Source organism: Lepidochelys olivacea (genome assembly GCF_965140295.1).
Source record: "Lepidochelys olivacea isolate rLepOli2 genome assembly, chromosome: 4".
In the NCBI taxonomy this organism is placed as follows: domain Eukaryota; kingdom Metazoa; phylum Chordata; order Testudines; family Cheloniidae; genus Lepidochelys; species Lepidochelys olivacea.
The window spans coordinates 114945554-114971955 of NC_140414.1; the positions used below are offsets into that span (position 1 = coordinate 114945554).

The following is a 26402-nucleotide window of genomic DNA, read 5'->3' on the forward strand; positions in this document are numbered from 1 at the left end:
TAATAAATTTGTTAGCCTCTAAGGTGCCACAAGTACTCCTGTTCTTTCTAACTGCCTGGCTAGATGTTTTAAACTGATGTCCTGTAAAACAAACCCGTTTTCTCTTTTTTTCAATTTTGCACTTCCCCCTTAAAAAGATAATCTGAAACAGAAAAAGTCCAGGAGAGAAGAAAGGGTATGTCTAGACTAGTTTATGGCCTTATTGTAACTTGAGTTGAGTGTCTGGATTAGCATTTACAAAGGTGCTGGTTAACTTCAGTTGGTTACCGGTTAACTCAAATTACACAAATTGTAATCTAGATCAGTGGTTTTCAAACTTCTTTTTCCGGGGACCCAGTTGAAGAAAATTGTTGATTCCTGCGACCCAACGGAGCTGAGGTTGAGGGGTTTGGAGGGCAGGCGGGCAGAGGGTTGGGGTGAGGGCTGCAGGGTGGGGCTGGAAATGAGGGGTTCAGGTTGTGGGAGGGGGCTCAGGGCTGGGGCAAGGGGTGGAGTGCAGGAGGTGGTCAGGGCTCTGGGCTGGGGGTGCAGGCTCTGGGGTGGGGCCAGGGATAAGGGGTTTGGGGTACAGGAAGGGGTTCCAGGTTTGGGGAGGCTCTGGGCTGGCGCACGGGATTGGGGCCTGCGGGTTGGGGCACGGACTTACCTCCGGCGGCTTCCAGTCAGCGGTGCAGCCAGGGTGCAGAGGCAGGCTTCCCGCCTGTCCTGGTACTGCAGATCACGCTGCGCCCTGGAAGCGGCCAGCAACAGATCCGGCTCCTAGGCGGAGGTGCGCAAGCGGCTTTGCATGACTCTTGCCCACAGGCGCCTCCCCCTCCCCCCCCAGCTCCAATTCAATAGTTTCTGGCCAATGGGGGTGTGGAGCCGGTGCTCAGGGCGGGGGCAGTGCGCGGAGCCACTTGGCCCCCTGCCTAGAAGCTGGACCCGCTGCTGGCCGCTTCCAGGGCGCAGCACGGTGTCAGAAAAAGTAGGCACTAGCCTATCTTAGCTGGGCAGCACCGCCGACGGGACTTTTAATGTCCCGGTTGGCAGTGCTGACCGGAGGAAGGCAACCCAGTGCCTTACATGCCGCTACCCACGGTTTGAAAAACACTGATCTAGATATACCAGAGAGACCGCTTCTATTAAAAAACAAAAAGACAAATTGTATAGACTTGAGATGGAATTGTTTACACAGTCAAGGTATGATACAAATTGAGGCACTGATGGTTCACTGAGCTGATTTCATGGTTGGGCCTTAGTTTTGGTACAAAAGATGATAATCAGTAATGTTAGGGTCATATTGAAAACAGGCTTTAAATAAAATTTGCAGTTTTAAGTCCCATGCATATTGTAAAAATACGTATCTGCTGACAGAATTTCTCTTCATCAGCACTGAAGTAAATTCATAGCTGTTAGACTATGAGCTGTGGGGTTCTTTTACCTCATGTCAGCACTGGAACTTGAATTACATGACTGAACTTACTCCTTGGAACAGATGAATTGTTCAGGAGAATATTAAGATCTCTTCTGAAATAGGTAAACTCCTTTGAGATGCCCAGGGGCTTGAATGAATGTAGTTCACATTTGTCAACCCTCTCCCACCTGCCTCCAATCCTTTATTTATAAACTTGATGTATTTGATGCGGGTTGGCAAAATTGTGTATGAATTTATACATGGTACCTCGTCAATTTCCAAAGGGCAGTTAAATGTCTTTGATTTTTTTTTCAGTTTTCTGTATTATGAAGACTTGTTGCACTATAGGTAATGTTGTTGACTTGCACGTAAATTAGAACTGAAGTCTTTGTATGTCTGTAAAATGTAGCCATTTCAATCTGTTTTTAGTGAAAATTTAAATTAAATTTATTTATATTGTTTGCATGTAAATATAAACAGAGGGCTACATTAAAAGAACAAGAACATTACACTTGTAAAGTCCACTAGTACTCAAAAGTTAAGAAATACCAGAATTAAGGTTCCCCATGCTTGACTTTGCACCCTTAACATTCTTTCAGTGAAGGATTTTTTTATGCAACTTCCTGAACTTTTATTAAGATAGGAAAAAATAAATTCCATCTCATCATTAGCACAGTTGGAACCTTTAAATCCACAGTATGGTGCTTGACTGCTTGAGCTAATAACTTGTAGCAGTAGTAGGCTGGTTTGTTCTCTATCGCTGTGATTACAGAGCAATGTAAGCCTAGGGTTAGTGGGACTTGCATCAACTGACCTGTGTCAGGGAACCCTGAGCTTTAGTGTCTATGGATATGTCTACACAGCCACTAAACACACACAGTTGACTTCCGTAGCAGCCACTTTGCAGCAGCTGCTCTGAAAAAAGTGTGAGGAACCAAGCTAACTCTCCCACATGAGTGCAATGGAACTCCGTAGTGGACTGTTTTGAGCACTATATCCCTATACTGAAAATTAGGTTCTTGAGGTCTTGGAGTTAAGACAGGTCACCGGGAGATGACATACCTTGGAAATATTTCTTTCACTCAGGATGTAACAGATGCTTATCTCCCTGTCTGGTAATTTGTGTACTGTGTATCATATGCCCCAAAATGTCTCCATATTTGTATAGGGAGGTAGGAGCGGAATGAAATCTGCACGAGAGGAAACAGACGGGGGAAGGGAGATGTCCTCCTCTATGAATAGAGACAAAGGATTGTTATGGTATATGCTGGGGTGCAAAGAAACACGTGGGATCCTTCACCAAGGAGGCAAACTGACAGTATGTTTGTCTCATGAAATGAAGATCACAGGCAACCTGGCTGTAAAGTGCTGCAAGGATTTTGGGTGATACTCTAGAAGACAAGAGAGTATTTTGTTAATTAAGTATAAGATCTAGAATGCGTGTTATGATTTTATTTTGTATGTAATTGTTTCAAATACTTGTACTTGTTGCTACTTGAATTTCTGTGCTTTGTTAAATAACAAAGCTTTGCTTCTCTTTCATTGTACTGTCTGTTCTCGCTGTGTAATTGCTTCCCTATAGTAATTCCCAATTTGTAGTACGCCGCCATTCCATACACTAAAATAAGCAATTAAATAGTTAAAGCCAACATTTTAAAAGTGTAACTAGATTTCATGCCCCACTAATAAAGGACAGAGAAGTTCACACCTCTCTTTTCAGGCTGTCTGCCCTTTGTTCACATTTGAAAGGTTATCTTTGCAGTCACAGGGGCTAGACTTTTTTAATATAATGAAAGCTTAGATTCTGTAAGATCTAAATTTGTCACATGGGCCACTCAAATGCATCAGATGGGCTAGATCAAATCTGCTGTTTTGTTTTCACTGCGCCAAAAAAGGTAGGGGTAGGGGCTGTGTGTGTGTGCTATTTTTACCACAGGATGACTGAAGTATATTAGCTATCCCATTGTAAAATCCTAATGGTATCAGACCACCTGTAGATTTTACTGTGAGCTAGTTAGGTAAGGTTGATGCTATATCCCCACCTGTGGTTGACTTCACCTAGCTAATTTCCATAAAAACTACAGTGCTTGTCTCTGATAGGACTTTACAGAGGGATAGCTAATGCACGTTAGTTATCCGGTGCTAAAAAAAGAACACTTTTTTTTTTTTGCTTGTTTCCCAAGTGAAGACATGACCTGAGTTAATCTTTTTCCAGTAGTTTAACATTTAAAGAGTATTGCAAACAATGAAAAAGAACTTTACTGTTGTTGTTTTTTTAATGTATTAGGTACTTACATGAAGGAAGCAGCGAAACTAGGTGTGGATTAAAAAGTTACAGTGCATATCAGTACTACTACTTCAAGGCATAAATAGGATTTTAGGCAACTGGCATCAGAGAGGAGCATTTTCTACCCTACCCATAAAATGGTATTTAACAGCAAACAGGGTGGTTTTTTGCATTTTTCTGAAAAAATGGGGATAGGGTCATTGCCGAAGACAAGATACTGAACTAGGTAGACCAGTGGTCTGTTTTTGGCACAGGAATTTTGTTTCATAAACAACTGAAGAAATAAATATATAACTTTAAACTTAAAATGAGCATAACACTATGTTTTACTGATTAAGGTATGCAAACATTAAGATCCTGCAAACCTTTACACACTTCAATATTCCTTAATCAGGATTTAATTTAGTTCCACTGAAGTCAAGGGTTCTACCTGGATGAGTGAGGATTTACAGGATCAGACTCTTAGTTTGTTATGAGGTGATTTAATAATATTAAACACAGAAAAGGCTTTTTCATATTGTACTTTGGTCGTCTGACTAAATAGTTTGATGTAATAGTCTCCTGAACTCCAAGCTCTAGTTTTAAGGGGTAACAAAAACAAAAAAATAAATTAGCTCGCGTATCTCCACTGTTCTAAGTTCACACATTGGTAGTATGTCTGTACTTTCCTTGTGGGCTTTTGAGATCATATAGTAAATTAATTCATTCTTCAGAGAGTGGTTTGAATAGTGTGTAGTAAATAAGGCATGGGGACACATACTGAACAGCGAGGAGAAAACAAAATATTGAATAGTTGCTCATTAAGTGTCAATCCTGTACACTGACTAAATCAGGCGGCCTGTGGAAAAAGATGTGATCATGTAATTAAAGATTATCATAATGCATGTACACAAGGGGATCTAATTTAAAGTTGCACAGAAAACCTTGATTCTGGTATTTCTTAACTTCTGAATACTTTACTTTGCAACATGAATGATGTTCTTTTAAGGTAGTTTTTTTGTATGTATTATTGATTTTGTTTAATTCAAGCTAAATCAGTATCAGCAGGGTTTTGGGCTGCTTAAATTTGTGTACATGAAGAGTTTGGACTTTTTTTGACTAGATGGATTTCAAAATCAATTCAGTTTATCTGCTGTAAACTTCCAGTATAGAAAAGGCCACTTCTCATTTTCCCCATTTGTAAAAAAGATAGGAAAAAAATACCGCCTACCTTTGGAGAGTTGTTGCAAAGATTCAGTAATAACAGCTCTTGTGGTGGTTTTCTTTCATATGAAAAAAGGTCCACGGTTAACCAAGTACTATACATGTTCTGCACAGTAACTAATTTACTCTTTTTTGCCTTTGACAGTAATTCATTACAAGACAAAATGCTAGGAGTCTGAAAATATTGGGTTTATATCCTTGTGTAAATCACAACTTTTCCAAAATAAGCTTTAGAAAGAGTATTTGTCTTTTTGTATGTTTACTGTTTTCAGCAGAAAACATTTTTCTTGGTTGTACAGATCAAATAGTGACTTTACTCTGATTTTTTTTTTTTTGCTGGTAGCAGACTTCCTAGCCCCCAGAGTATACCTTCCTGGCTTGAGTTGTTTTAGTGGATCATTCATTATTGAGCCCAATAACCTCAATTATTTGCATGTTTTTTAAACGAACGTATTCAGAAACTTTTTGCAGCAGTATTGAGGTGTTTATTTTTATGTAGGCTTTTAAGATACTTGTGTATCTCACTTGTACTATAAGAGTTATATTAGCAGAGTTGAAATTTAACTTTAAATTCCTATTTTTGATACTTAATTATTTAATTATATTATTAATTATATTAATTATTTAAAACATACTTGTATGGCTAAGATTAGTTGTACAGTATGAATAACTTTTTTTTTCTGGTGCCAGACATTTTATTGTAGTTTCCTAAAGCGAAAAATAGTTTAATTTTTATTGCTTTGTCATGAAAAAAATGATAGTTGTACCACTTTTATATTGCATTGTGGAAACGGCCTCTTCTACTCTTGCTAGTACTACCAAGTCAGCACAAGGATGGGAGAATGAGTTGGATTCTGTTCTTGCTAATTCTATTGAAAATTTATTGTTATCCAAGTTGTAATTGCAGGCCCAGTGGAGTTACCCAGTTATAAATGTGGGCAGATACTTTATTATTAGTGACAAGGCACATTAAAAAGAAAGAACAAAGCCTGGCTGAGTTTGCAATCCTGGTGCTTGTTTTTTGTTTTTTTTGTAAACTGAGTAAATGTGTTATGGAAATCCTTGACATCCACATACAATACAAAATGTTGATTTTTATAGTCACTTTTTAGAATAGAACTGTGCTTAAAAGAAGGAAAAATGAGATTTGGTACATAAAGAGAGCTGATGCCCACTTTACCAATAATATTTCTAAAAATAATTTTGTGAGTTAGCATATTTTAAACATTACTTTTATTCTAAAAACATTAATATTTTAAGTTAATAATTTAGCAGAATTATTGATCACAAATAGTTGTCCAAATGATACATTTTATTGTGCATTTATAGTTCTGAATTCTAAAAGCAAATATAACTTCCGTTTACTTTGAGCTGAAGTCTTTATGGTATTCTGTCATCTTATGCCACATCTCTAAATGCTTCAAATAATGTATGGACTGAATATATTAATACCAAGTTGTAAACTGCATTTTTTAAGATTACATTTTTAGGTCTGATGAAATGCCTTAGCTTTTTGATTGTACTAAAACCTTTATGGCTGAGCAACTAACAGACCGTGCAGAGAAAATACTAAATCAGATTGATTGTAATTCATTCGTCACACTCCAGAGAGACACTTATCCTGTAACAGGTATTCAGGTGCTTCTACATTTGGGCTCTTGTTTCATAGGTAATGTCAGCAAACAAAAGGATTTGTAATTTTTATTTAGTTTAATTCAAACTCTAGTAAGTAGTTTCATGGTGTCTTCTGCTCTATGTTGAGTGGCTCGTCTCTCTGGAAGAGAGACAAATTCATTCACTAAGGTTTGAGATGATAAAAAGTTACAAATGATGTACAAATGGTTTTTTCACCACTGAGCCAAATCATAATGTTTTTTTTGTTTTTGCTAGTCTTGACTTGAATATTTTTCCATTTGTTTACTTTTGATTAAAAACCTGTGTTTGGTTGGCTTTTTTTGTTGGTGCTTGTCTGTCTTCCAGCTGTGTTGGCTATTAACTCATCTGATTAAAGTTGATGAATTTTCCACTCCCAAACCCTTCATCGTCCTGATTTGTGCACATTCTAGTCACGACAGAATTAGAGTACCAGAGGGTACTTGCTCTGAATATTTTTGGATAGGCAAGATGAAACCCTGGGCCACCACTTTTGTAAATGCAATGAAAGGCTCTCAGTATGTACATTGGAACCTCTTGTAAACGTAATACTGCTTCATACATGGCATTTTGAGGACTTACTAAATTTAAGGTCCAAATTCAATAGTTTTCTGAAGTTGTTGTAAGTATTTGTTAGATGGACTGATTTTTTTTTATAATGTTGTTATAGCATGCCATCAGTATCTGTGACAGTTCTTACAGAAAACAAAGACAAGGTCTCTGCCTTAAGGAGCTTACTATCTATTTCAAACATATAAGATGAATATGAGGTCAAGGGGGAAGTTTTTTAAGTAGGTGCCCTACAGTCCGTGAAAGTCAGTGTATTATGTATCGACTTTCAATAAGAATAGAGCACCTACCTTTGGCTTTGTTCTTCATATGTCTACTGACTTTCTGAAAATACCAGTTTCAGAGCCTTGCTTTAGCATACAGGTTTTAGGAAAAACAACCTCTGCATGTGTGATTATTTTAGTCTGACATATAGGTAAGTGGCAATTATTTCTTATGGGGAATTATTTTTATATTGTGTTTTCAGATAAGACTATTTATACATGGGAGCTCAAAACATGAGTTGCATTCTATGCTCCACTTTGATAAAACCACACTCATGCATGTTAATTTTTTCCCCATAATTTGGCAACGTTGATACGGAGCATCAGAACATTCCTTGCTTTTTTCTCACCTAACAGTCATAGGTGGTAGCCAATTCCAATGTAAAGTTTTCCTCCTCAGCTTCATTTCAGCTGGTTTCCCAGCTAGGAACTTTGAAAACTAAACGTCAAGACGTTAATCTGCTCTGCAATAACTTGCTCACTTTGCTTGAGTGTCCTGTGTTCATAATAGCATGTTGGTCAAATATCCATACTAGTATTTCCAACTTGCTCAGTCACAGAAAAACGAGGCCAGAAGATTTTGTTCTCCCGTAAAACAAATTCTCTTGTTTATTTTTTGTAGTTTAGGTAGGCTTGGATCTTTCTGTGCTATTGTACAGTTAAAATCCCGAAGTGGGCTTGAACCTTGCTTCTGGCAGCACCAAAATTTAATCTCAAAGATCTGGATAAAAAACATGCTCAAGTGGTAGTTTTCTTACCCTTCCATGTCCCTAGAGTCATATACACATTTGCTGTTTGATATGCAAAAGCCAATTGGTGTTAGGTGCATCTCTCTTTGCTTCTGCACCTCAAATCCTCTCTCCCAGCTATTGGACTGATAACATTTCTTCACTCTGCTTCACCCTGCCAAACTGCAAGGCATGGGGTTTTCTGCTATTCTACCTTTCAGTCATCTTGGTTGTTGCAGTGTGATTGGGAGCACTTCGGTCACTCTCTGTTTCAGCTTTCTAGCTGCTGCAGTAGAAGTTTTATGCTACTTTACTCCGCCCCGAGCCTGCATTTTTGGATCCCCTTCTCAGTGAATAGGTCCAGATCTTGCCTCCAGTGTCAGTCAGATCTGTTCCAACCAACATCAAAGTGAAACTGATCTGATTTTTTTTTTTCCAGTTTTGCTACAAGCCCAGTGTTCTAAAGAGCAGCAGTGAAACTGGATAAGACTGGTCAGTTTTCACTCTGCTTCAGTTGGGATAGTTCTGAGAAGTACTGTTGAAGCTCTGCAGACTTTGGAAGATAGACCTGCATTACTTTACATTCTGTTCACCTTTGGAAAGTTAGCTTTGCAACCACAAGAGGTAGAAATTATTTAACTAAAGCTTAGATTCTTTTGAAGGATGAGATGGCACTCATCCGCTTGCTGTGGTTGAGTGGATTTTTCAATCTCTGTATTGGTGAGACTTCCAGTTTGGCCTGGCAGAAATATTTACTAACATTATTTAAGCTTGCTTTATGTCAAAATTTGTGGAAATAACTTAACTTTTGAAAGTAAATATTGTAGGTTAAAGATAAACATGTTTAAAATTAAACTAGGAAAAGAAAATATACATATCAGGCATAATCGTGATTCTCATAAATTACAAATACTCAAGAACTGCAAGAACTGTTTTGAAAACCATTTATTTGGAAAAACAAGAATTTTGTTGCAGAACTACATATTAAGTTAAAATGACTTCCTAACACTTGTAGTTCGATAGCTAATACTATGAGTGGCCTTTCACACTGACAAGCAAGATGTGTTTCTACCCATATAGGCATGCTGTAAATTATTACTTGTTAAGATATTTCTAAATCTATATTGAAAACATTATATAGCATATCAGATCTGTATATATTTAATATAAAATAAAATTGTTAATACAGATATAGAAAAGTGCCCTTTTTATTCTCAGTCTAAAATACCTTCATAAAATAAAATCTTTGCAGGTGCATGCAGTAATGTACTTTAAAAGGCACTTCCTTAACCGTCCTTCCCAATGTTAGTTTCAATGGCTTTCCCTACTGGGTGTAATCATAGAATAGAATATCAGGGTTGGAAGGGACCTCAGGAGGTCATCTAGTCCAACCCCCTGCTCAAAGCAGGACCACAATCCCCAATTTTTGCCCCAGATCCCTAAATGGCCCCCTCAAGGATTGAATTTACAACCCTGCGTTTAGCAGGCCAATGCTCAAACCACTGAGCTATTCCTCCCCCGCTGCAGTACGGTAACTCCTCACTTAAAGTCGTCCTGGTTAATATTGTTTCGTGGTTACATTGCTGATCAATTAGGAACATGCTCGTTTAAAGTTGTGCAATGATCCCTTATAATGCCGTTTGGCAGCCGCCTGCTTTGTCCACTGCTGGCAGGAAGAGCAGCCTGTTGCAGCTAGCTGGTGGGGGCTTGGAACCAGGGTGGACCGGCAGCCCCCCTATCAGCTCCCCGCTCCCGTAAATTCCCTGTGCAGCAGCCACCCAGCAGGCTATCAATTGCCACTGAAAATCAGCTATCGTGCCGCCTTCGGCACACGTGCCATAGGTTGCCTATCCCTGGCTTTAAACACTAAAACTCCTGCGGAAAATAATTCAGACAGAGAGCTTGTTTATTATTCCTTTTGAGGAAAGAGATTCTTGAATTGAAGGGAATGCTTTACGTAGAATATGTAAAATGTGTTTTCCCCATAGGGTAATAAAACACTTGTCCAATTTCAGATATTGAACAAATGTAAAAATATTAGTCTAAATTTCCTTCTGAAAAGTAAGCACAAGAGTTCATTGTCTAACATCTTATTGTCCTATAACATGGGTGGGGGATGGAGTAGAAATGTAACCATCTAGCAAATCTCTGTTTTGGTGTACGAGTAATAGTCGGCAATGGTGGGACCAGTCGTCCACCCTCCTTTATTTTTGTCAGTTGTGTATGGGTTGTGTGTATATGTATAAACACTTATTAACGTGATATCTAAGCCCTGACTGCATTTATATAGCCACATGAAAAATGTAGTTAGCTAACAATTAAGGTTGCGAGGTACTAGCCCAAGGAACATACATTACATTTCTCTTTTAAAAATGGAAATAACCCAGTAAAGTTTACTATATAGTTCTGACACCAGTTTGCGGGTGTGCGTTAAGATTGGAATTTTCTGTCTTAGCAATACTCAAATGACCGTATCTCTGTCCTATAGTGATACCCAGACAAACTAAGCTCTGTAACAACCTTATCCATCCACAAGAAACACTTTAGTCTCATCAGAGACCATAGACACTGAAGTGTCTTACTATTAATCATATATTTGTTGAGCAAATGCTCCCCCCATTTCATAGCCGTTCACAGGAAGACATATTTTATAAATTCTTAATCATACAGCCTACTATCAGAAGGGCTTAACATGTCCATGTTTACGATCTTTGATAGTGTGCTCTTCCCCAATACTTCATATTTCACTCTTCTCAACTTGTAAGTGCTTCACGTCAGAGTACCTAGCACTGGGGGAGCCCCCTGTTTCTTGGGGCTTATGGGTACTGTTATAATATATTTCATACTTGCTGTAAAGGTATTATACAATAAGTTTTTCTTTCTGTATCTTGATGAAAAGACAATCTTTTTAAAAGAAATAATTATTTTCATAGTACTTAGAACAAAGAATAAAATTCAGCAAATGTCGTTAGGTTTGTTCTTCTGACATCTTTTGTTTTTGATTCTGTATGCAGGATTCTGAGCAACAATAAAATATCAGAGTTGAAGAATGGTTCCTTTTCTGGATTAAGTTTTCTTGAAAGATTGTAAGTACTTATTTAAGAAAATAATTATTATTCACCACTAAATCTTTTGTTTTCATATTTTAAGTATCAAATAAATGTACAAAACAATATATCTCCTTTAAATAGGATCTTCTGTAGTGGGAAGTATGTAGCCATGTCTGCTTCAGCATAAGAATTATTTGATAACTGAGCGATCAATGTACTTAATAGTCTTTTTCTCTATGAAGGTTAAACTACAGTAACAGTTACTACAGAGGGAGTTTTGCAAAAGCCATTTTCTGAGATTTAGTTGGGGGAGGGGGAACAATAAGAAAGTACAAAAAATGATCTCTACAGTACCACAGCATGCACTTTATAGAGACTGACTACTAGCTATAATTTCATTCTGAGTGGTGCTGGGACAAACTCTCTGGGAAATTATTTAGGCCTGGTCTACAGTACACGGAAGTAGCCGAGTTACTTCGAAATACAAACTGATTCTGTCCACACAACCAAACCAGTTTTTTCGATTTAAAGGGCTCTTTAATCCGATTTCTGTACTCCACCTCGGCAAGTGCAGTAGCGCTAAGATCGAGATCGCAGTTCCGGGTTACAAGTACTGTGGATGGAATTCAACGTTATTGGCCTCCGGGAGCTATCCCAGAATGCTCCCTTGTGACCTCTCTGGACAACACTGTCAACCCCAATGCACTAGCCAGGTAGGCAGTAAAAGCCCTGGGAACTTTTGAATTTCATTTCCTGTTTGGTCACCATCAGCACAGTCCACCATCACAGGCGACCATGCAGTCCCAGATTCGCAGACGAGCTTCAGCATGGTCCGAATGGGAGGTACTGGATCTCATCGCATGTTGGGGAGACGAATCTGTTATGGCAGAACTACGTTCCAAAAAAACCACGCAAATACGTACACTGAAGTCTCCAGGGCAATGATGAAAAGAGGCTACTCCAGGGACACGGAGCAGTGTCGTACAAAAATTAAGCAGCTCAGGCAAGCGTACCAAAAATCCGGGGAGGCGAATGGGCACTCTGGGTCACAGCCTCGTACATGCCGATTCTGCCGTGAGCTGCATGCAATTATGGGGGGTGACGCCACGAGTTACCCCACCACTGTCCGTGGACACCTGCAAGGGGGAGTAGCACGGGGCTAGGAGGATGAGTTTTTGGAGGACGAAGAAGAGGAGGAGGACAGTGCACAGGTGGCAAGTGGGGAATCCGTTTTCCCCCCTAGCCAAGAACTATTCTTAACGCTGGAGCCAATAGCTTCCCCCCACTCGCATGGCATGCTGCCGGACCATGACCCCGGAGAAGGCATTTCTGGTGAGTGAGAGCTTGATGGGAGCCACGCGGTGCGGGGAGGGGCGGTAATCCAGCCGCGCTGGGGTGTTCACGTTTGGTTTAAAGGGTTCATCCCTGCTCAGAGCCTCATTGGAGCCACGCGGGGTAGGGGGAGGGTGTTGTGTGAAGTGATCATCCCAGAGAGCCCACAGGGCCTCCTTTTATATGGCAAACCCACCAGGCATTGCTTGCTATGGGAAAGGAGGCCCAGCAGTTTGAAAGCATTGAAATGAATGCGGAAGAAGCAGAACCCCGCATGCCCCTAGGGCTTACTATGGCTGTCTGCAAGCTGAATTCTGTTGCCCAGCCGCATGTGATCGCTTACTCACACCAAAGTGGCAGGCACTCCAGTAAAAGGCAAAATGTGACCTTGTACAGAAAGAACATGGGCTGTGTACTATGAATTGCCTGTTTCACTGAGAAACAGTGTCCCCTTTATTCTCTAACATGTATCTTTTAATATACTACCCTCACTTTTTCTTCTCCCCCAGGTGCAAATGTTTCAACGCGGCCCCTATCTACTCCATCCCAGAGGTTGGTCCAGATTAGAAGGCGGAAAAAACGAACTCAGGATGACATGTTTGTCAAGCTCATGCAGTCCTCCCGCACTGACAGGGCCCAGCTGAATGCGTGGAGGCCAACAATTGCAGAGTCGCATAAAGCGTTACATGAATACGAAGAGAGGAGGGATGTGTGCACGATAAGAGCAGGCAGGATGCTATGGTCAAGCTCATGGGGAGCAAACTCACATGCTCTGCTCTATGGTGGACATAATGCGGGAAAGGCAGCAAGACCACAGACTGCCGCTGAAGCCCTTGTATAACTGCCCTCCCTCCTCCCCAAGTTCCATAGCCTCCTCACCCAGATGCCCAAGAACATGGAGGGGTGGGGAGGCTACGGGGACCCACACAGTCAACCCCAGAGGATTGCACAAGCAGCTGGCATATCCGAAATTTTGGTTTGGTTTGGTTTCTGGACTTGTCCTTCCCTCCTCCTCCACCCCAATACCCAATAACCTCCTCCTCTAACCCAATGCCCCCCGTCTAGCTTCTGATTTTTCTCAATGTTTCGTGCAACAAACAAAGAATGTATTTTAAACAATTTTGACTTTATTTCCTTTCATATGTATCGGGGGTGGGTAACTTTAAGAGAAACAAACACAACTGTCACACCATACCCTGGCCAGTCATGAAACTGGCTTTCAAAGCTTCTCTGATGTGCAGCGCACCCTGCTGTGCTCTCCTAATCTCCCTGTTGTCTGGCTGTGCGAAACTGGCCACCAGGCGAGTTGCCTCAACCTCCCACCCCATCATAAATGTCTCCCCCTTACTCTCCCAGATATTGTGGAGCACACAGCAAGCAGTAATAACAATGCAAATATTAGTTTCGCTGAGGTCTAACAGTCAGTAAACTGCGCCAGTGTGCTTTTAAATGTCCAAAATGCACATTCTACCACCATTTTGCACTTGCTCAGCCTATAGTTGAACAACTCCTGACTACTGTCCAGGGTGCCTGTGTATGGCTTCATGAGCCATGGCATTAAGGGGTAGGCTTGGTCCCTGAGTATAACTATAGGCATTTCAACATCCCCAACAGTAATTTTCTGATCTGGGAAGTAAGTCCCTTCCTGCAGCTGTTCAAACAGACCAGAGTTCCTGAAGATGCGAGCATCATGCACTTTTCCCATGTTGGTGAAATGTCCCTTGTGATACACCAGTGCTTGCAGCACCATGGAAAAGTACCCCTTGCGGTTTATGTACTGGCCGCCCCTGTGTTCCAGGACCAAGATAGGGATGTGCGTTCGTCTATCGCCCTGCCGCAGTTAGGACACCCCAGCGCATTAAAGCCATCCACAATGATCTGCACATTTCCCAAAGTCACTACCCTTGATAGCAGCTGGTCAATGATTGTGTTGGCTGCGTGTAGTACAGCTGCCCCCATAGTAGATTTGCCCACTCCAAACTGATTCCTGACTGACTGGTAGCTGTTGGGCGTTGCAAGCTTCCACAGGGCTATGGCCACTCACTTCTCAACTGTGAGGGCTGCTCTCATTTTGGTGTCTTTGCACTTCAGGGTAGGGGAAAGCAAGTCACAAACTTCCATGAAAGTGGCTCTACGCATACGAAAGTTTTGCAGCCACTGGGAATCGTCCCATACCTGCAACACTATGCGGTCCCAAGTCTGTGCTTGTTTCCCGGGCCCAGAATCGGCATTCCACAGCATGAACCTGGCCCAACACCACCATGATCTCGCAATCACCACTTGCCGTACTTCTAGGAACGTCTGTGCCCATGTCCTCATCCGTATAGTAATCGCGCTGTCGTCGCTTCCTCGTCCGGTTTTGCAGGTACTGCACATATGGCTGGATAATGCACAAGGTATTTACAACGGTCAAAACTGCAGCGGAGATCTGAGAGGGCTCCATGGCTATGGCGCCTGCACGGGTAATCCTGGAAAAGGGGCGTGAAACGTAGGAGAGTAGAGTGGCAGCGGTACTGTTTGGTTTACGATAGCCGAAAAAAGGTGGGAAATGGTTGTCTTCTGTAGCTTTCACGGAGGCAGGAGCCTAGGATGGACAACACGGAGAAGCTCGGTAGCGCGGCAAGAGCAGGAGACAGAGTTGGCGGCGGAAGCTGTGCTGCTCGGTTCACGATGGCTGAGCAGAGTTGACAGCGGAAGCGTTCGATGAGGAAGAGAAGGAGTAGATACTAGAGATTACATAGGAAGACGAGAGGAAATGTGAGGTGGATTCATAGTAGCAGGAGAGCAGCGGTGCACAGTCTGCTGAAATCAGTATGGCACCTGCACACCAAAAAGGTGTGAAATGATTGTCTACCGTAGCTTTCACGAAGGGAGGAGCGACTGACGAGAGACACCTAGAAACACCCACAAGAATGTTTTTGCCCCGTCATACACTGGGAACTTAACCCAGAATTCCAATGGGCGGCGGGGACTGTGGGAACTGTGGGATAGCTACCCACGGTGTGCCGCTCTGAAATTTGATGCTAGCCTCGGTACTGTGGACGCATTCCACCGAATTCACACGTTTTAGTGGGGACACAGAAGACAGAATGTATAAAATCACTTCCGAAAATTCGAATAGAATAATTTTGAAATAATTTTGTGCTGAAGACGTAACCTTAGATTACAGTGATGTGATTGCCTTACCGTTCCACTTGCTGGCAGTCCTCATCTGAAAGGGCAAAAAGGCAAGTGTGGCTAAGGGCAGGCTAAGAATAATGTGTGAATGTACTTTTTTGGGCACTTCAGAACATAAAAGGGGAGGAGAAATCAAGTTCTTTTTGAAGGGGAGTGTACGCTTCTCTTCAGCTTGAAATTTTCCTCTCCCCTATAGGTTTAGTAGCAGCATGTACTTTGTGAGTGTTCATTGCCTTACAAATTCCATATATGTCAACTTCATGGAAAGAAAATCAGGATGTAGCACCCAAAGTGGTTGTCCTCTTTCTTCCTCCTCCCGCTGTCCTTTGGGTCCCCTCTTCTCCGATTCCCATTGCCTTTCTTCCTTCTAGATCAGTGGTGGGCAACCTGCAGCCCACCAGGGTAATCCACTGGCAGGCCACAAGACAGTTTGTTTAGATTGACCGTACTCAGGCACAGCTGCCTGCAGCTCCCAGTGGCCACGGTTTGCCATTCCCAGCCAACAGGAGCTGTGGGAAGCGGCACGGGCCACATGAACGTGCTGACCACCACTTCCCACAGCTCCCATTGACTGGGAACGGCGAACTGCGGCCGCTGGGAACTGTGGCCAGCCGTTCCTGTGGATGGTCAATGTAAACGAACTGTCTCGTGGCCCGCCAGTGGATTACCCTGACGGGCCCCAGGTTGCCCACCACTGATCTAGATGTTGCTGTGTCACCTACCGGTTAAGAGGAAGCACTTCAGCTCCTGTTTCAGGACAGTGTTTCCTTTTTCTTTTATGGATGATGCTGATGATGAATTCAACACAGAAAGTGTAGTTGGTGGATGTTCCGGGTTGGCTGAACATTTTATGATGAAGAGCAATGGAAGAAATGTTGGAAGTGTATGGATCTCTAAGCTGTGCTGACTGATTAGGAAAGTAGCCGGTCTCACCTCCTTATCCTAGCATCAAAGTTATTTTAGTTTCAAGTCAACTTTAAAATATCCAGTTCATCCTCCAAACTTTAAAAATACAGACAATGAAAATATTAGTGAGTGAGCAGATGGAAGATTAAACTTGTGGTATCGCTCACAGCAAGCACATGTGTTTAACATTCTTTATAGCTTGCTAGTTGATGAGATATGAGTAAGCATGCCCAGAAACCAAGAATTGTGGGAAGCGTAGTTTATCAAAAATATTCTATGGAGTTGCCTAGAGCCTTGTGTAAGCTAGAGAAATCTTTCAAAAGAAAAAAAAATTCCAGCCATGCTAACTCTGGTTCAGCTCACAAAAAGAAAAGGAGGACTTGTGGCACCTTAGAGACTAACAAATTTATTTGAGTCACAGACAATGCTGCAAATTTATCTAAGATGAGAAGAAATTGAGAAGAGAGTGAAGAGAATCCCAAGGTAACAACATACGGGTGCTTAATTAAGTGCTTAAGTGACTTCCACAAGTTCACTGGTGTGACTTTCTTTAAATCATCATCAGTAAACATATATTTCTTGAATGGTTCACCCTTAGCTCTGGAGTTTATTATAGTTGGCATTATGGAGGCATGATTGCTGAATGTCCATGTCATAGCCAACTCCTCTTCTTCAGCAGTTAAGGTTTGACCCTGGTACCGAGTATTGAGAATATTTGCAAGAAAATGAGCTTAGTGCTTGTCCCATTTGTTTTTTTAATGCTTGTAATTTAACTCCGTCACTGCATATTTCTCTTTTTAGGAGCTCACTGAGTTCCTTCCAAATTTCAAGAGCATCCGCAATAAAATAGTTATTTCCCTGCATTTTGTTGAAGGCTACAGATAGGCTTCAGGCTAGTCAGCATGTGTTCAACATTTCTCTTAAGCCCAATGTTGAGAACTTTGGCTGTGACAGTGCCATCTATTTTTTCACAATTTTGTTCGCAAACTGTCATCAGATTAGGCCAGTCCTTGATATAGTGCTCAAAACAGTCCACTACTGAGGTCCATCACACTCATGTGGGAGAGTTAGCTTGGTTCCTCCCACTTTTTTCAGAGCAGCTGCTGCAAATTTGTCGTTACAGGAAGTATTTTGCAATTTCAATATTAGCCTTTATTTCTGGAACACTGAAGTCTTTGGCTAGGAGGTGCATCAAATGAGCACTGCAACCGTATGTTGTTACCTTGGGATTCTCTTCACTCTCTTCTCAATTTCTTCTCATCTTAGATAAATTTGCAGCATTGTCTGTGACCAAGCTGTGTACTAGACATTTGGATTTTTTCACAGCTTATTATAGCTTTTACTGCTACTTCTTGTAAGTATTCTGTCATGTGTGCATTTCCTGGTGCATCAATTGTTTCTGTAAGGTTTATACCTGTGCTAGGGAGGCACATAATGTATGTACTCTACACAATGTCATAAGGAGTGTGCAGTGTAGACATACCCTCAGATTATTTGACTCTTGAGTTTGACCTGTTTCAGGGAGAATGCAGTATATCAATGGGTTAATAGTTAATATATCAGAACCCTGTTTATTTGATCTAACTGGGACTGGGGCCAGATCAGATCATCAAAAATCTGGATAAACTGGAGAATGGGAAAGTACAATGCTGCAGCACCATCTTGTGGCCACCAAAGAGATCTCCCACTTCTGGACCTTTGTGCGGTGGTTGTCTGGTTATCTGGCTTTCCGTGTTAATGGAGAGTCAAATAAACGGGGTTCTGCTGTATTTGTCTGTTGTTGATATGGTGACTCCTAAATAACCTCTCTGTTTCCAATATACTTATAGGCCACTTTAATATGTAGATGGCCTGCAATAGATGAACCATAAACAGAGACTAGCCTGGAGTGTGCTGGCAGACAACATGCTCTGAACTGGAATAGTTTTGACCATAAAATAACTTCTTGAAATCATATACTGTGACTGAAAGAGGCTTTTCTCTTCCTTTATCATGGTTTCTCTGAAGTGCATATCCACAGAAGTGTTCTATGTGATTCAGTCTGAACCTACCTTTCGATATTCTTGTTGTTTCTTGGATTAGATTTTTCAAGATACTTTGATTGCAATCTCACCCATGGAATAACTTGATTCACTAATGAATTTTGTCAGATGAAGTATAGGGGTAAGGAGTAGGAGACCGGAAAGCAAGTGACCTAAGTCACACTTGATTGCTTCAGGTACAAGGAGTTCAAGAAAGACTATACAGTGGTATTGTGAAAGGCCAAGGGAGCCATTTTGACTTTAGCATTGCTAAATCTCTCTCTGCAGAGCTGTCCAGGGTTGCGAGCTGACTAATCGTACCTGGCTGTTTGCCCAGGTGCTGTCTGCTTCAAAGACTTCTCCTCCTGTTCTGCTCTTTTCTGCTGACAAGGTCACTAGAGTCAGTGATGGCTTCAGTCACTGTTTTTAAATAACTAAATGACTTTGTTTTGCAAAATTCTAAAATTTTTTTGTCCATTAATTGTAGTGTATGCTAGAAATACTGAGGTTACTGTATCTGTATCTTAGGAAAAACTGAAGGCTGACCACTGTAAAGTCATTTCTTTTTATTTGACCCCCAGCTTTAGCCTCGCACGAGACAACCACTCTATTTCCTTCAAGCATGCAATAGTTTGTATTCAAGGAACTGCTGTTAGATACTGCCAGTCTTGCTAAGTAAAGTCTTCCCTCAAATTTTCCATTCCTGGACAAGGTTTCTTTGACCATGTTTATGCTACCACTCATGTCAGCAAAACTTATATTGCTTGGAGGAGTGAAAAAATCACGTCCCTGAGTGACATGACTTTTGCCCACATAACTGGCAGTGTGCACAGTGCTATGTCAACGGAAGAGTTCTCTCCCATCAGCATAGAGTGGCTACATAAAACGTCTCACAGCAGCACAGCTGCATCAATACAGCTGTGCCACTGTAAGTTCTCTAGTGTAGACATAGCTTTAAGTTGGTGGTGGACCAACTTCCACAGCACTTCATCTGCACCAGGTTCCCTGACTAATATCAGCACTTCACATCACTGTATGATTCAGTTTCTAGTGTGATTGTCATTTCCTATCTCAAGTCCATTCACAACAGACATAATTCCAATGGATGTCTATCAGTTCTTTGTAGGTTACATTTTAAATGCTTTTTCCTTTATAACATTGTTTCTTCTTTGAGTATTGACCCTATGGATGCTATATTGTAGGTGTGTCTGCGCCCCTGCACTGCAGATGTGAGAACTCTGGTAGCAGTCCATCCCACCCTTGCATGCGCTGCTCCTCACCTGCCAGGAGGAGCTGCCAGTGTGTGCAGGCAATCCTCCTCAGTTCCTTCTCAACCGCCCCTGGCTAGAGACTGAGCGAAAGATATCCGTTCACGGATCATTAACTCCCTTTAGATTTGCTAATTTTAGCTTCCCCTTAAGCCTTTTTCTTTTGTTACTTTGTTTACATTTTATTTGGCAGTGCCTTAAAAAAGAAAAGCAACTAAAACCGAAAAAGAAAGTATTTTCCTCCCGCCAACCTTGGAGGGTGGGGGGACGACAACCCCTTTGCTCAAGGGCATGCCTGGCTCCCCAGTGTTCAAAAAGTGCCTCAATTGCAAGGAATCTAACCCAGCAACTGACAGATACTCGCAGTGCATTCGGTGCTGGGGGAAAAGCACATTCTACAAATGTGGCTTACGCCAACAATTGAAGCCCAGGTCCAGGAAAGACAGAGAGTTAAGGGTCAAACTCCTGCCCATGCAGTCGGCCCTTCAACCTCCAGAATCATGGTGGGAACTCTCACTGCAACTTTTTACGTCTTAGGGAGGTGAGCTCAGAGAGATGAGCCACTCCCACAAGACCGCTAAGAGAAGGTCTGTGAGCCAAAAACAATCTCCCTCTTGTGACAGGGAGACCAGATAAGTTGATGGACCAAAGCTGAGGTACTGGCAATATTGCTTTATCATATGAACTGTTTTTAATAGATTGCTACAGGAGTGTTTGGATTTATTTCAAAATGTACTTAGATTAGTAAACAGTTTATATAAAGATAACTTCATCATGCTGGCTGAACTTTGTTCAAGAGAAATATTTATAAAGTGGTGATAAGTTGCCTTGTTTGTTGTTGCTAAGATTGTAAATGCATGTATCAACAGAATGGCTAATGGTGAAAAAAGCAACACCTTCCGACAAGGCTCTTTATCCTGAGAATGGTTCTAATGTGGTTTCTCCATTTGCTCGCCACTGTTATATCTTTATTTAGAACCTGCTCTTGAACCTGGAGGCAGTGACAGTTTCACCAACTGTGGGTACATTCAGTATCTTTCAAGAATGCTGAAGAGCTGCCAAAGATAACTTCTGTATTTCTCACTTTTCAAGAGCACAAAATTAACTTAGTACTGACAGCTAATTTATGAGTAATTTTTTTTAGTGAGACATAATTAACTGCTATGTTGATGCAGAAGAGGTTTTAAATTGTTTATTTTAAGACACTCATGTAGTTAAATCCAAAGTTAAGGTTTTGCTTTTTTTAAGTATATACCTAATCAACAGAATTCTAGTCAATATGCATGAATTTAAAAATCTGAAGGTGTTCTGATTTTTCAGGGGGATTTAAGCATTCCTCCGCAGTGTTTGCAGTCTAAACATTTTAGCATTGTAATTGCATCAGAATCACAAAGTAAAGCTGAGTATAAACTAAAGTTAGACTAGTCTGTTGCCTAAACTGTGTGTAATGCAAAACCAAGTAGCATAAATATGAAAAATAAGTGAAGTAGTTTTTTAAATTATTTAAGCTCTAGTAATTGTAGGTATTTTTAGTCTCTAAGTCAATCACATTTAAGCAAATATTTAAAGTTAAGCTTGTTCTTAAGTGGATACTTGAGGAAATGCTTAAATGCTTTCCTGAGTCTAAGCGTGAATGTTTTGTCTAGCTTCTGTGAAGGGTCTGGCAAGTGTTATGTTTATTTTTAAGGGCTTTTGGCACTTTCTTTGAGAAGATAGTTTTAAGTTTGGCACATTATTTATGGTTATTTATAAGTAAAACCAGCTCATTTTCTCTTCCAACCCCAAGTCCCATATCCACTGGCTTCCAGAATTTTTAAACTTAAGTTCTTGTTCCCTGCCACCATCGTGTATGGATAAGTTTTAAGTGATAAAACTCTAAACATCTACCTCTCTCTTTTCATATGGTTCTGTGGCAGTTGAGATCTGGTGAGGTTCTTGAACTAGCAGTTATTTTTCAAGTAGTATCCCTATGGGCACTCCACTTTAGGTGTGCTTGCGTCCCTGCATTTAGGATTGGAGATCTATAGTAGTAGTGCCTGTTGGGCTGCATATGCACTCCTCCCTATTTTGCACTGTGAGTGGCAGCTATAGAGCGCTGTGAAGTCCAACTGCCCTCTGTTCCTTCTCAACAGCCCTTAGTCCGGGACAGAATTTATAGCACAGCCCTTTATAGAAAAGTCTCTAATGCCTTTAGTAGTGTTAGTGTTTCTGTTACCTTAGAGACTAACCAATTTATTTGAGCATAAGCTTTCGTGAGCTACAGCTCACTTCATCGGATGCATACTGTGGAAAGTGTAGAAGATTTTTTTTATACACACAAAGCATGAAAAAATGGGTGTTTACCACTACAAAAGGTTTTCTCTCCCCCCACCCCACTCTCCTGCTGGTAATAGCTTATCTAAAGCGATCATACTCATTGTAAGGAGAGTGGTTTTACCTCCCTTGCTGCAATTTAAGATCATTGTTTCTTGTCCTATCCTCAGAGGTTAAGAACAACAATTTTTCTCCCTCCTCTGTGTACTTGAAAACTGTTATTATGTCCCCTCTCAGTCTTCTCTTTTCCAGACTAAACAATTTTTTCAGTCTTCCCTCATGGGTCATGTTTTCTAGATCTTTAATAATTTTTGTTGCTCTTCTCTGGACTTTCTCCAATTTGTCCACATCGTTCCTGAAATGTGGTGCCCAGAACTCCAGTTGAGGCCTAATAATGCAGAGTAGAGTAGAAGAATTACTTCTCCTGTCTTGCTTACAACGCTCCTGCTAATACATCCCAGGATGATGTTTGCTTTTTTTGCAACAGTGTTACACTGTTAACTCATATTTAGTTTATGGTCCACTATCATCCCCAGATTCTTTTCCGCAGTACTCCTTCCTAGGCAGTCATTTCCCATTTTGTATGTGTGCAACTGATTGTTCCTTCCTAAATGGAGTACTTTGCACTTGTCCTTATTGAATTTCATCCTGTTTACTTCAGACCATTTCTCCAGCTTGTCCAGATCATTTTTAATTTTAATCCTAGCCTCCAAAGCACTTGCAACCCCTCCCAGTTTGGTATCGCCCGCAAACTTTATAAGTGTACTCTCTATATGCCATTATCTAAATTATTGATGAAGATATTGAACCTAACCGGATCCAGAACTAATCCCTGCGAGACTCCACTCTTCATGCCCTGCCAGCATGACTGTGAACCACTGATAACTACTCTCCGGGAACTGTTTTCCAACCAGTTTTGCACCCACCTTATAGTAGCTCCATCTAGGTTGCATTTCCCTAGTTTGTTTATGAGAAGGTCATGCGAGACAGTATCAAAAGCTTTACCAAAGTGCAGATATACTACGTCAACCGCTTCCCCCATCCACAAAGCTTTTTACCCTGTCAAAGAAAGCTATCAGGTTGGTTTGATACGATTTGTTTTTGAGACTGGCTTCCTGGCTACACCTCTTAGGATTTCTGAAAGAAGTCCAGCTCACCTGGAAGAGCTTCCATTTGAAGGCTCCAAACTGTTTCCTGAGCAAACTGATGAATCCCTCCATTCATTAAAGGATTCAGGAGGGACATTACATCACTCAGCTTCTATACACCAACACTGAAGAGAAGACGGGGTAGGTACCAACCTATCCTGAGATCTCTACCTCCATCTTTCCTTCCATAATGACACTACAAAATGCAATGCAATGTGAACAACAGAGGCCTCCTCCCATGCGTAGACAGACCTCAACACAGTTGTCTGTGCCCCACCCACCTACCTCAAAACATGTTTTGAGAATGTGGTTGAAGCCTCGAGATGCCTCCCCTGGACCATGTGGTGCAATCATCAAAAATACTTCTTCAGTTTGGCAACCATTTGATCCCATTCCACCTAATGTGATGGAAGATCACCTCCAGCAAGTAGGTACTGGGAATCACCAGCAATGAGGTACTTGATTCCATTTCTCTCCCTCCCAGCTACCCACACCCTCTCCCGTCCCTCTTCAAGGATCCTTCTCATGAGCACCTTCTGCGAGGTGAAATAAATCACCTCCTACAATTGGGTGCTGTAGAACCAGTCCCATTCCAACATAGAGGGAAAGGATTTTATTCCAACTGCTTCATAATCCACAAGAAAAACAGTGGTTAGAGGCTGATCCTAGATTTGAGAAACCTCAACAAGTTTGTGAAACTATAACGGTTCAAGATGGTCATGTTATCAACAATAATCCCAGCACTGGAATAGCGGGGGCTGGTTCTCTGCCCTCGATCTCCAAGATGCGTATTTCCACATTACCATACACTCTTCTCATGGGAGATGCCTCAGATTTGTCTTGGGGTTGGAGCATTATCTTTACAAGGTATTACCCTTTCCACAGCACCCAAAGCTAGACGATTGTCTGATCAAAGCTCCTTCTCGAGCCGATGCACTTATAGCCATATGAAAGATGATGGACCTCTTTTCAAAATTAGGCCTCAAAATAAACACGCTAAAATCAACATAGACAATGGTACAACAACTGGAATTTATCGGAGCATTAGAGACCAAAGGCTTCCTACCAACCCACAGATTTGCCACGATAGTCTAATTACCCGCATTCGAATCAGTCCACAGGTCTTAGTCAGAATTTGTTTACAGTTGGTCCGTCATATGGTGGGCTGCATTCATGGTAAAACATGCCAGATTACATATATGCTGCCTCCAGGACTGGCACCAAACAGTTTGTGCCACACAGACACAGCCTCAACAAATCTCAGTCGATACCACTGAAAGTCAGGGACTTGTTAGACTGATGGAGAAAACCCCACGATGTCTGCACTGTTCCTGCAGCTATCACCATCCCTGATACAGACAGCCGACACTCCCTACTTAGCTGGGGAGCACACCTACAGAACCACACGGTACAGGGCAAGCAGTCCCCATCAGAGTCAACATGCAGTTCACAATGCATGCCTACGCTTCTACCAATACTCAAGAACAAAAACATAAGGATATCAACAGACGAGGGAGAGAAGTGTCAATCCCTGTGCACTGAAGTGCTAAAAATTGTGGAACTGGTGCATCCAGCATGGCATCAGTATCTTGGCCACATGCATACCGGGTCACCAAAACACACCAATGGACTCTTTTTAAGCAGGAAATTCTCACAAGATAATGAATGGAAGATAGATACAACAACCCTACTAGCAATCTTCAGCCGGTGGGAATTCCTGAACATAGATCTATTCGCCATACCAGAAAACACCAAATGCCCTCTATGAGCTTGGGTCACCAATCTCTGGGAGATGCCTTCCTTATCAAATGGAATGCACCTCTCCTCTATGCTTTTCCACCTTTTCCCTTACTATTCAAGGTGCTAGACAAGGTAAGGTAGAAGGAGCCAGAGTAATCCTAATAGCCTCAACATGGCCCCGAAAATGTGGTATCCTTACCTATTGAGCATGGTGGTTTGTCCACTGATAACCCTTCAACTGGCTCCACGCCTCCTCTCTTAGAATGCACACCGAATTCACCATCCGAATCTGGAGCGTCTCTGTCTGAAGGCATGGTTCTAGGCTCATGAGGTGACCTGTTCTGCAGAGGTAAAGGAGATCCTTTTAAATAGCAGATACTTCACCATGTGTTAGATTTACCATCACAAATGGAAAAGGTTCCAGGGTTGGTGTGACAACAAACATGTCTCAGCGCTGAGCTCTCTTTTACCGCTCATACTGGATTACATCCTAGAGCTCAAAAAGTCAGGACTATCCACAAGCTCCATTAGAGTACATCTTGCTGCCATTATAGCATTTAATCATAAGACTGATGATCATTTGGTATTTACCCATTTGATGATACAGAGATTCCTCAAGGGCCTTCAAAACCTATGCCCAGAAGTCTGAGATCCCATCCCACATTGGGATCTCATCCTAGTCTTATACTGCTTCACCAGCTCCCCGTTTGAATCCATGGCAACCTGTTACTACATACACGTATCCATGAAGACACCCTTTCTCATAGCCATCACATATGCTCGATTGGTAGGGGAAATACGGCTCTCATGGCGTACCCCCGTACACAGTTTTCTTCCAGAATAAGGTCATGTTATGATCACACCCAAAGTGGTGACCCAAAGTATTGTCATTGTTTTATCTGAACTAACATAGTCACCTTCAATCCTTCTTCCCCAAACCACATGGGGAAAAAAGCAAGAAGCCACATTGCACATCTTAGATGTTAGAAGGGAGCTTGCCTTTTATCTCGACAGAACTAAACTGTTCAGAAAATCATCATGATTATGCCTGTCTTTTACAGAAGGATCAAGAGGATCTGCCATATCTAAGCAAATGCTCTCAATATGGATTTCAGAATGCATTCGTCTTTGCTATGGGCAACATAACCTACAACCACTGCTAGGAGCTCAAACTCATTCTACTCAATTGCTTTCCACTTAGATAGCCTTCCTGAAAAGTGTGCCAGTTATGGACATTTGTAAAGCAGCTACCTGGATGTCAACGGACACATTCATACATCATTACGCATCACCCAGGACTTGGCATCAGATACTGTACTAGGACAGACTGTCCTATCCTCTTCAACA

The 26402-nt window shown here is 41.6% G+C and overlaps 2 protein-coding genes across 4 annotated transcripts in view; one reads left to right on the top strand and one right to left on the bottom strand.

Annotated features, from left to right (window-relative positions):
• Window positions 1–4918, bottom strand: part of LOC311519159 (cytosolic beta-glucosidase-like) — a 101737-nt gene extending 96819 nt beyond the window's left edge. The window contains exon 1 of the mRNA XM_084625435.1: window positions 4894–4918. The gene's annotated coding sequence lies outside the window, so the exon portion shown is untranslated. The remainder of the gene's footprint in view (window positions 1–4893) is intronic.
• The window catches only part of ADGRA3 (adhesion G protein-coupled receptor A3), a 114714-nt gene that overhangs the window by 6752 nt on the left and 81560 nt on the right, over window positions 1–26402 (top strand). The window contains exons 1-2 of one of the 3 annotated variants that reach the window (XM_084625431.1): window positions 343–378; window positions 11115–11186. Coding sequence is in view for 1 of the 3 variants with exons in the window: in XM_084625430.1 (XP_084481556.1) it covers window positions 11115–11186 (72 nt within the window). In the remaining 2 variants the exon portion in view is untranslated. Of the gene's footprint in view, window positions 1–342; window positions 379–11114; window positions 11187–11687; window positions 11864–26402 lie in introns of those variants that run through there. The other 2 variants (XM_084625430.1, XM_084625432.1) reach the window with 2 other exon arrangements.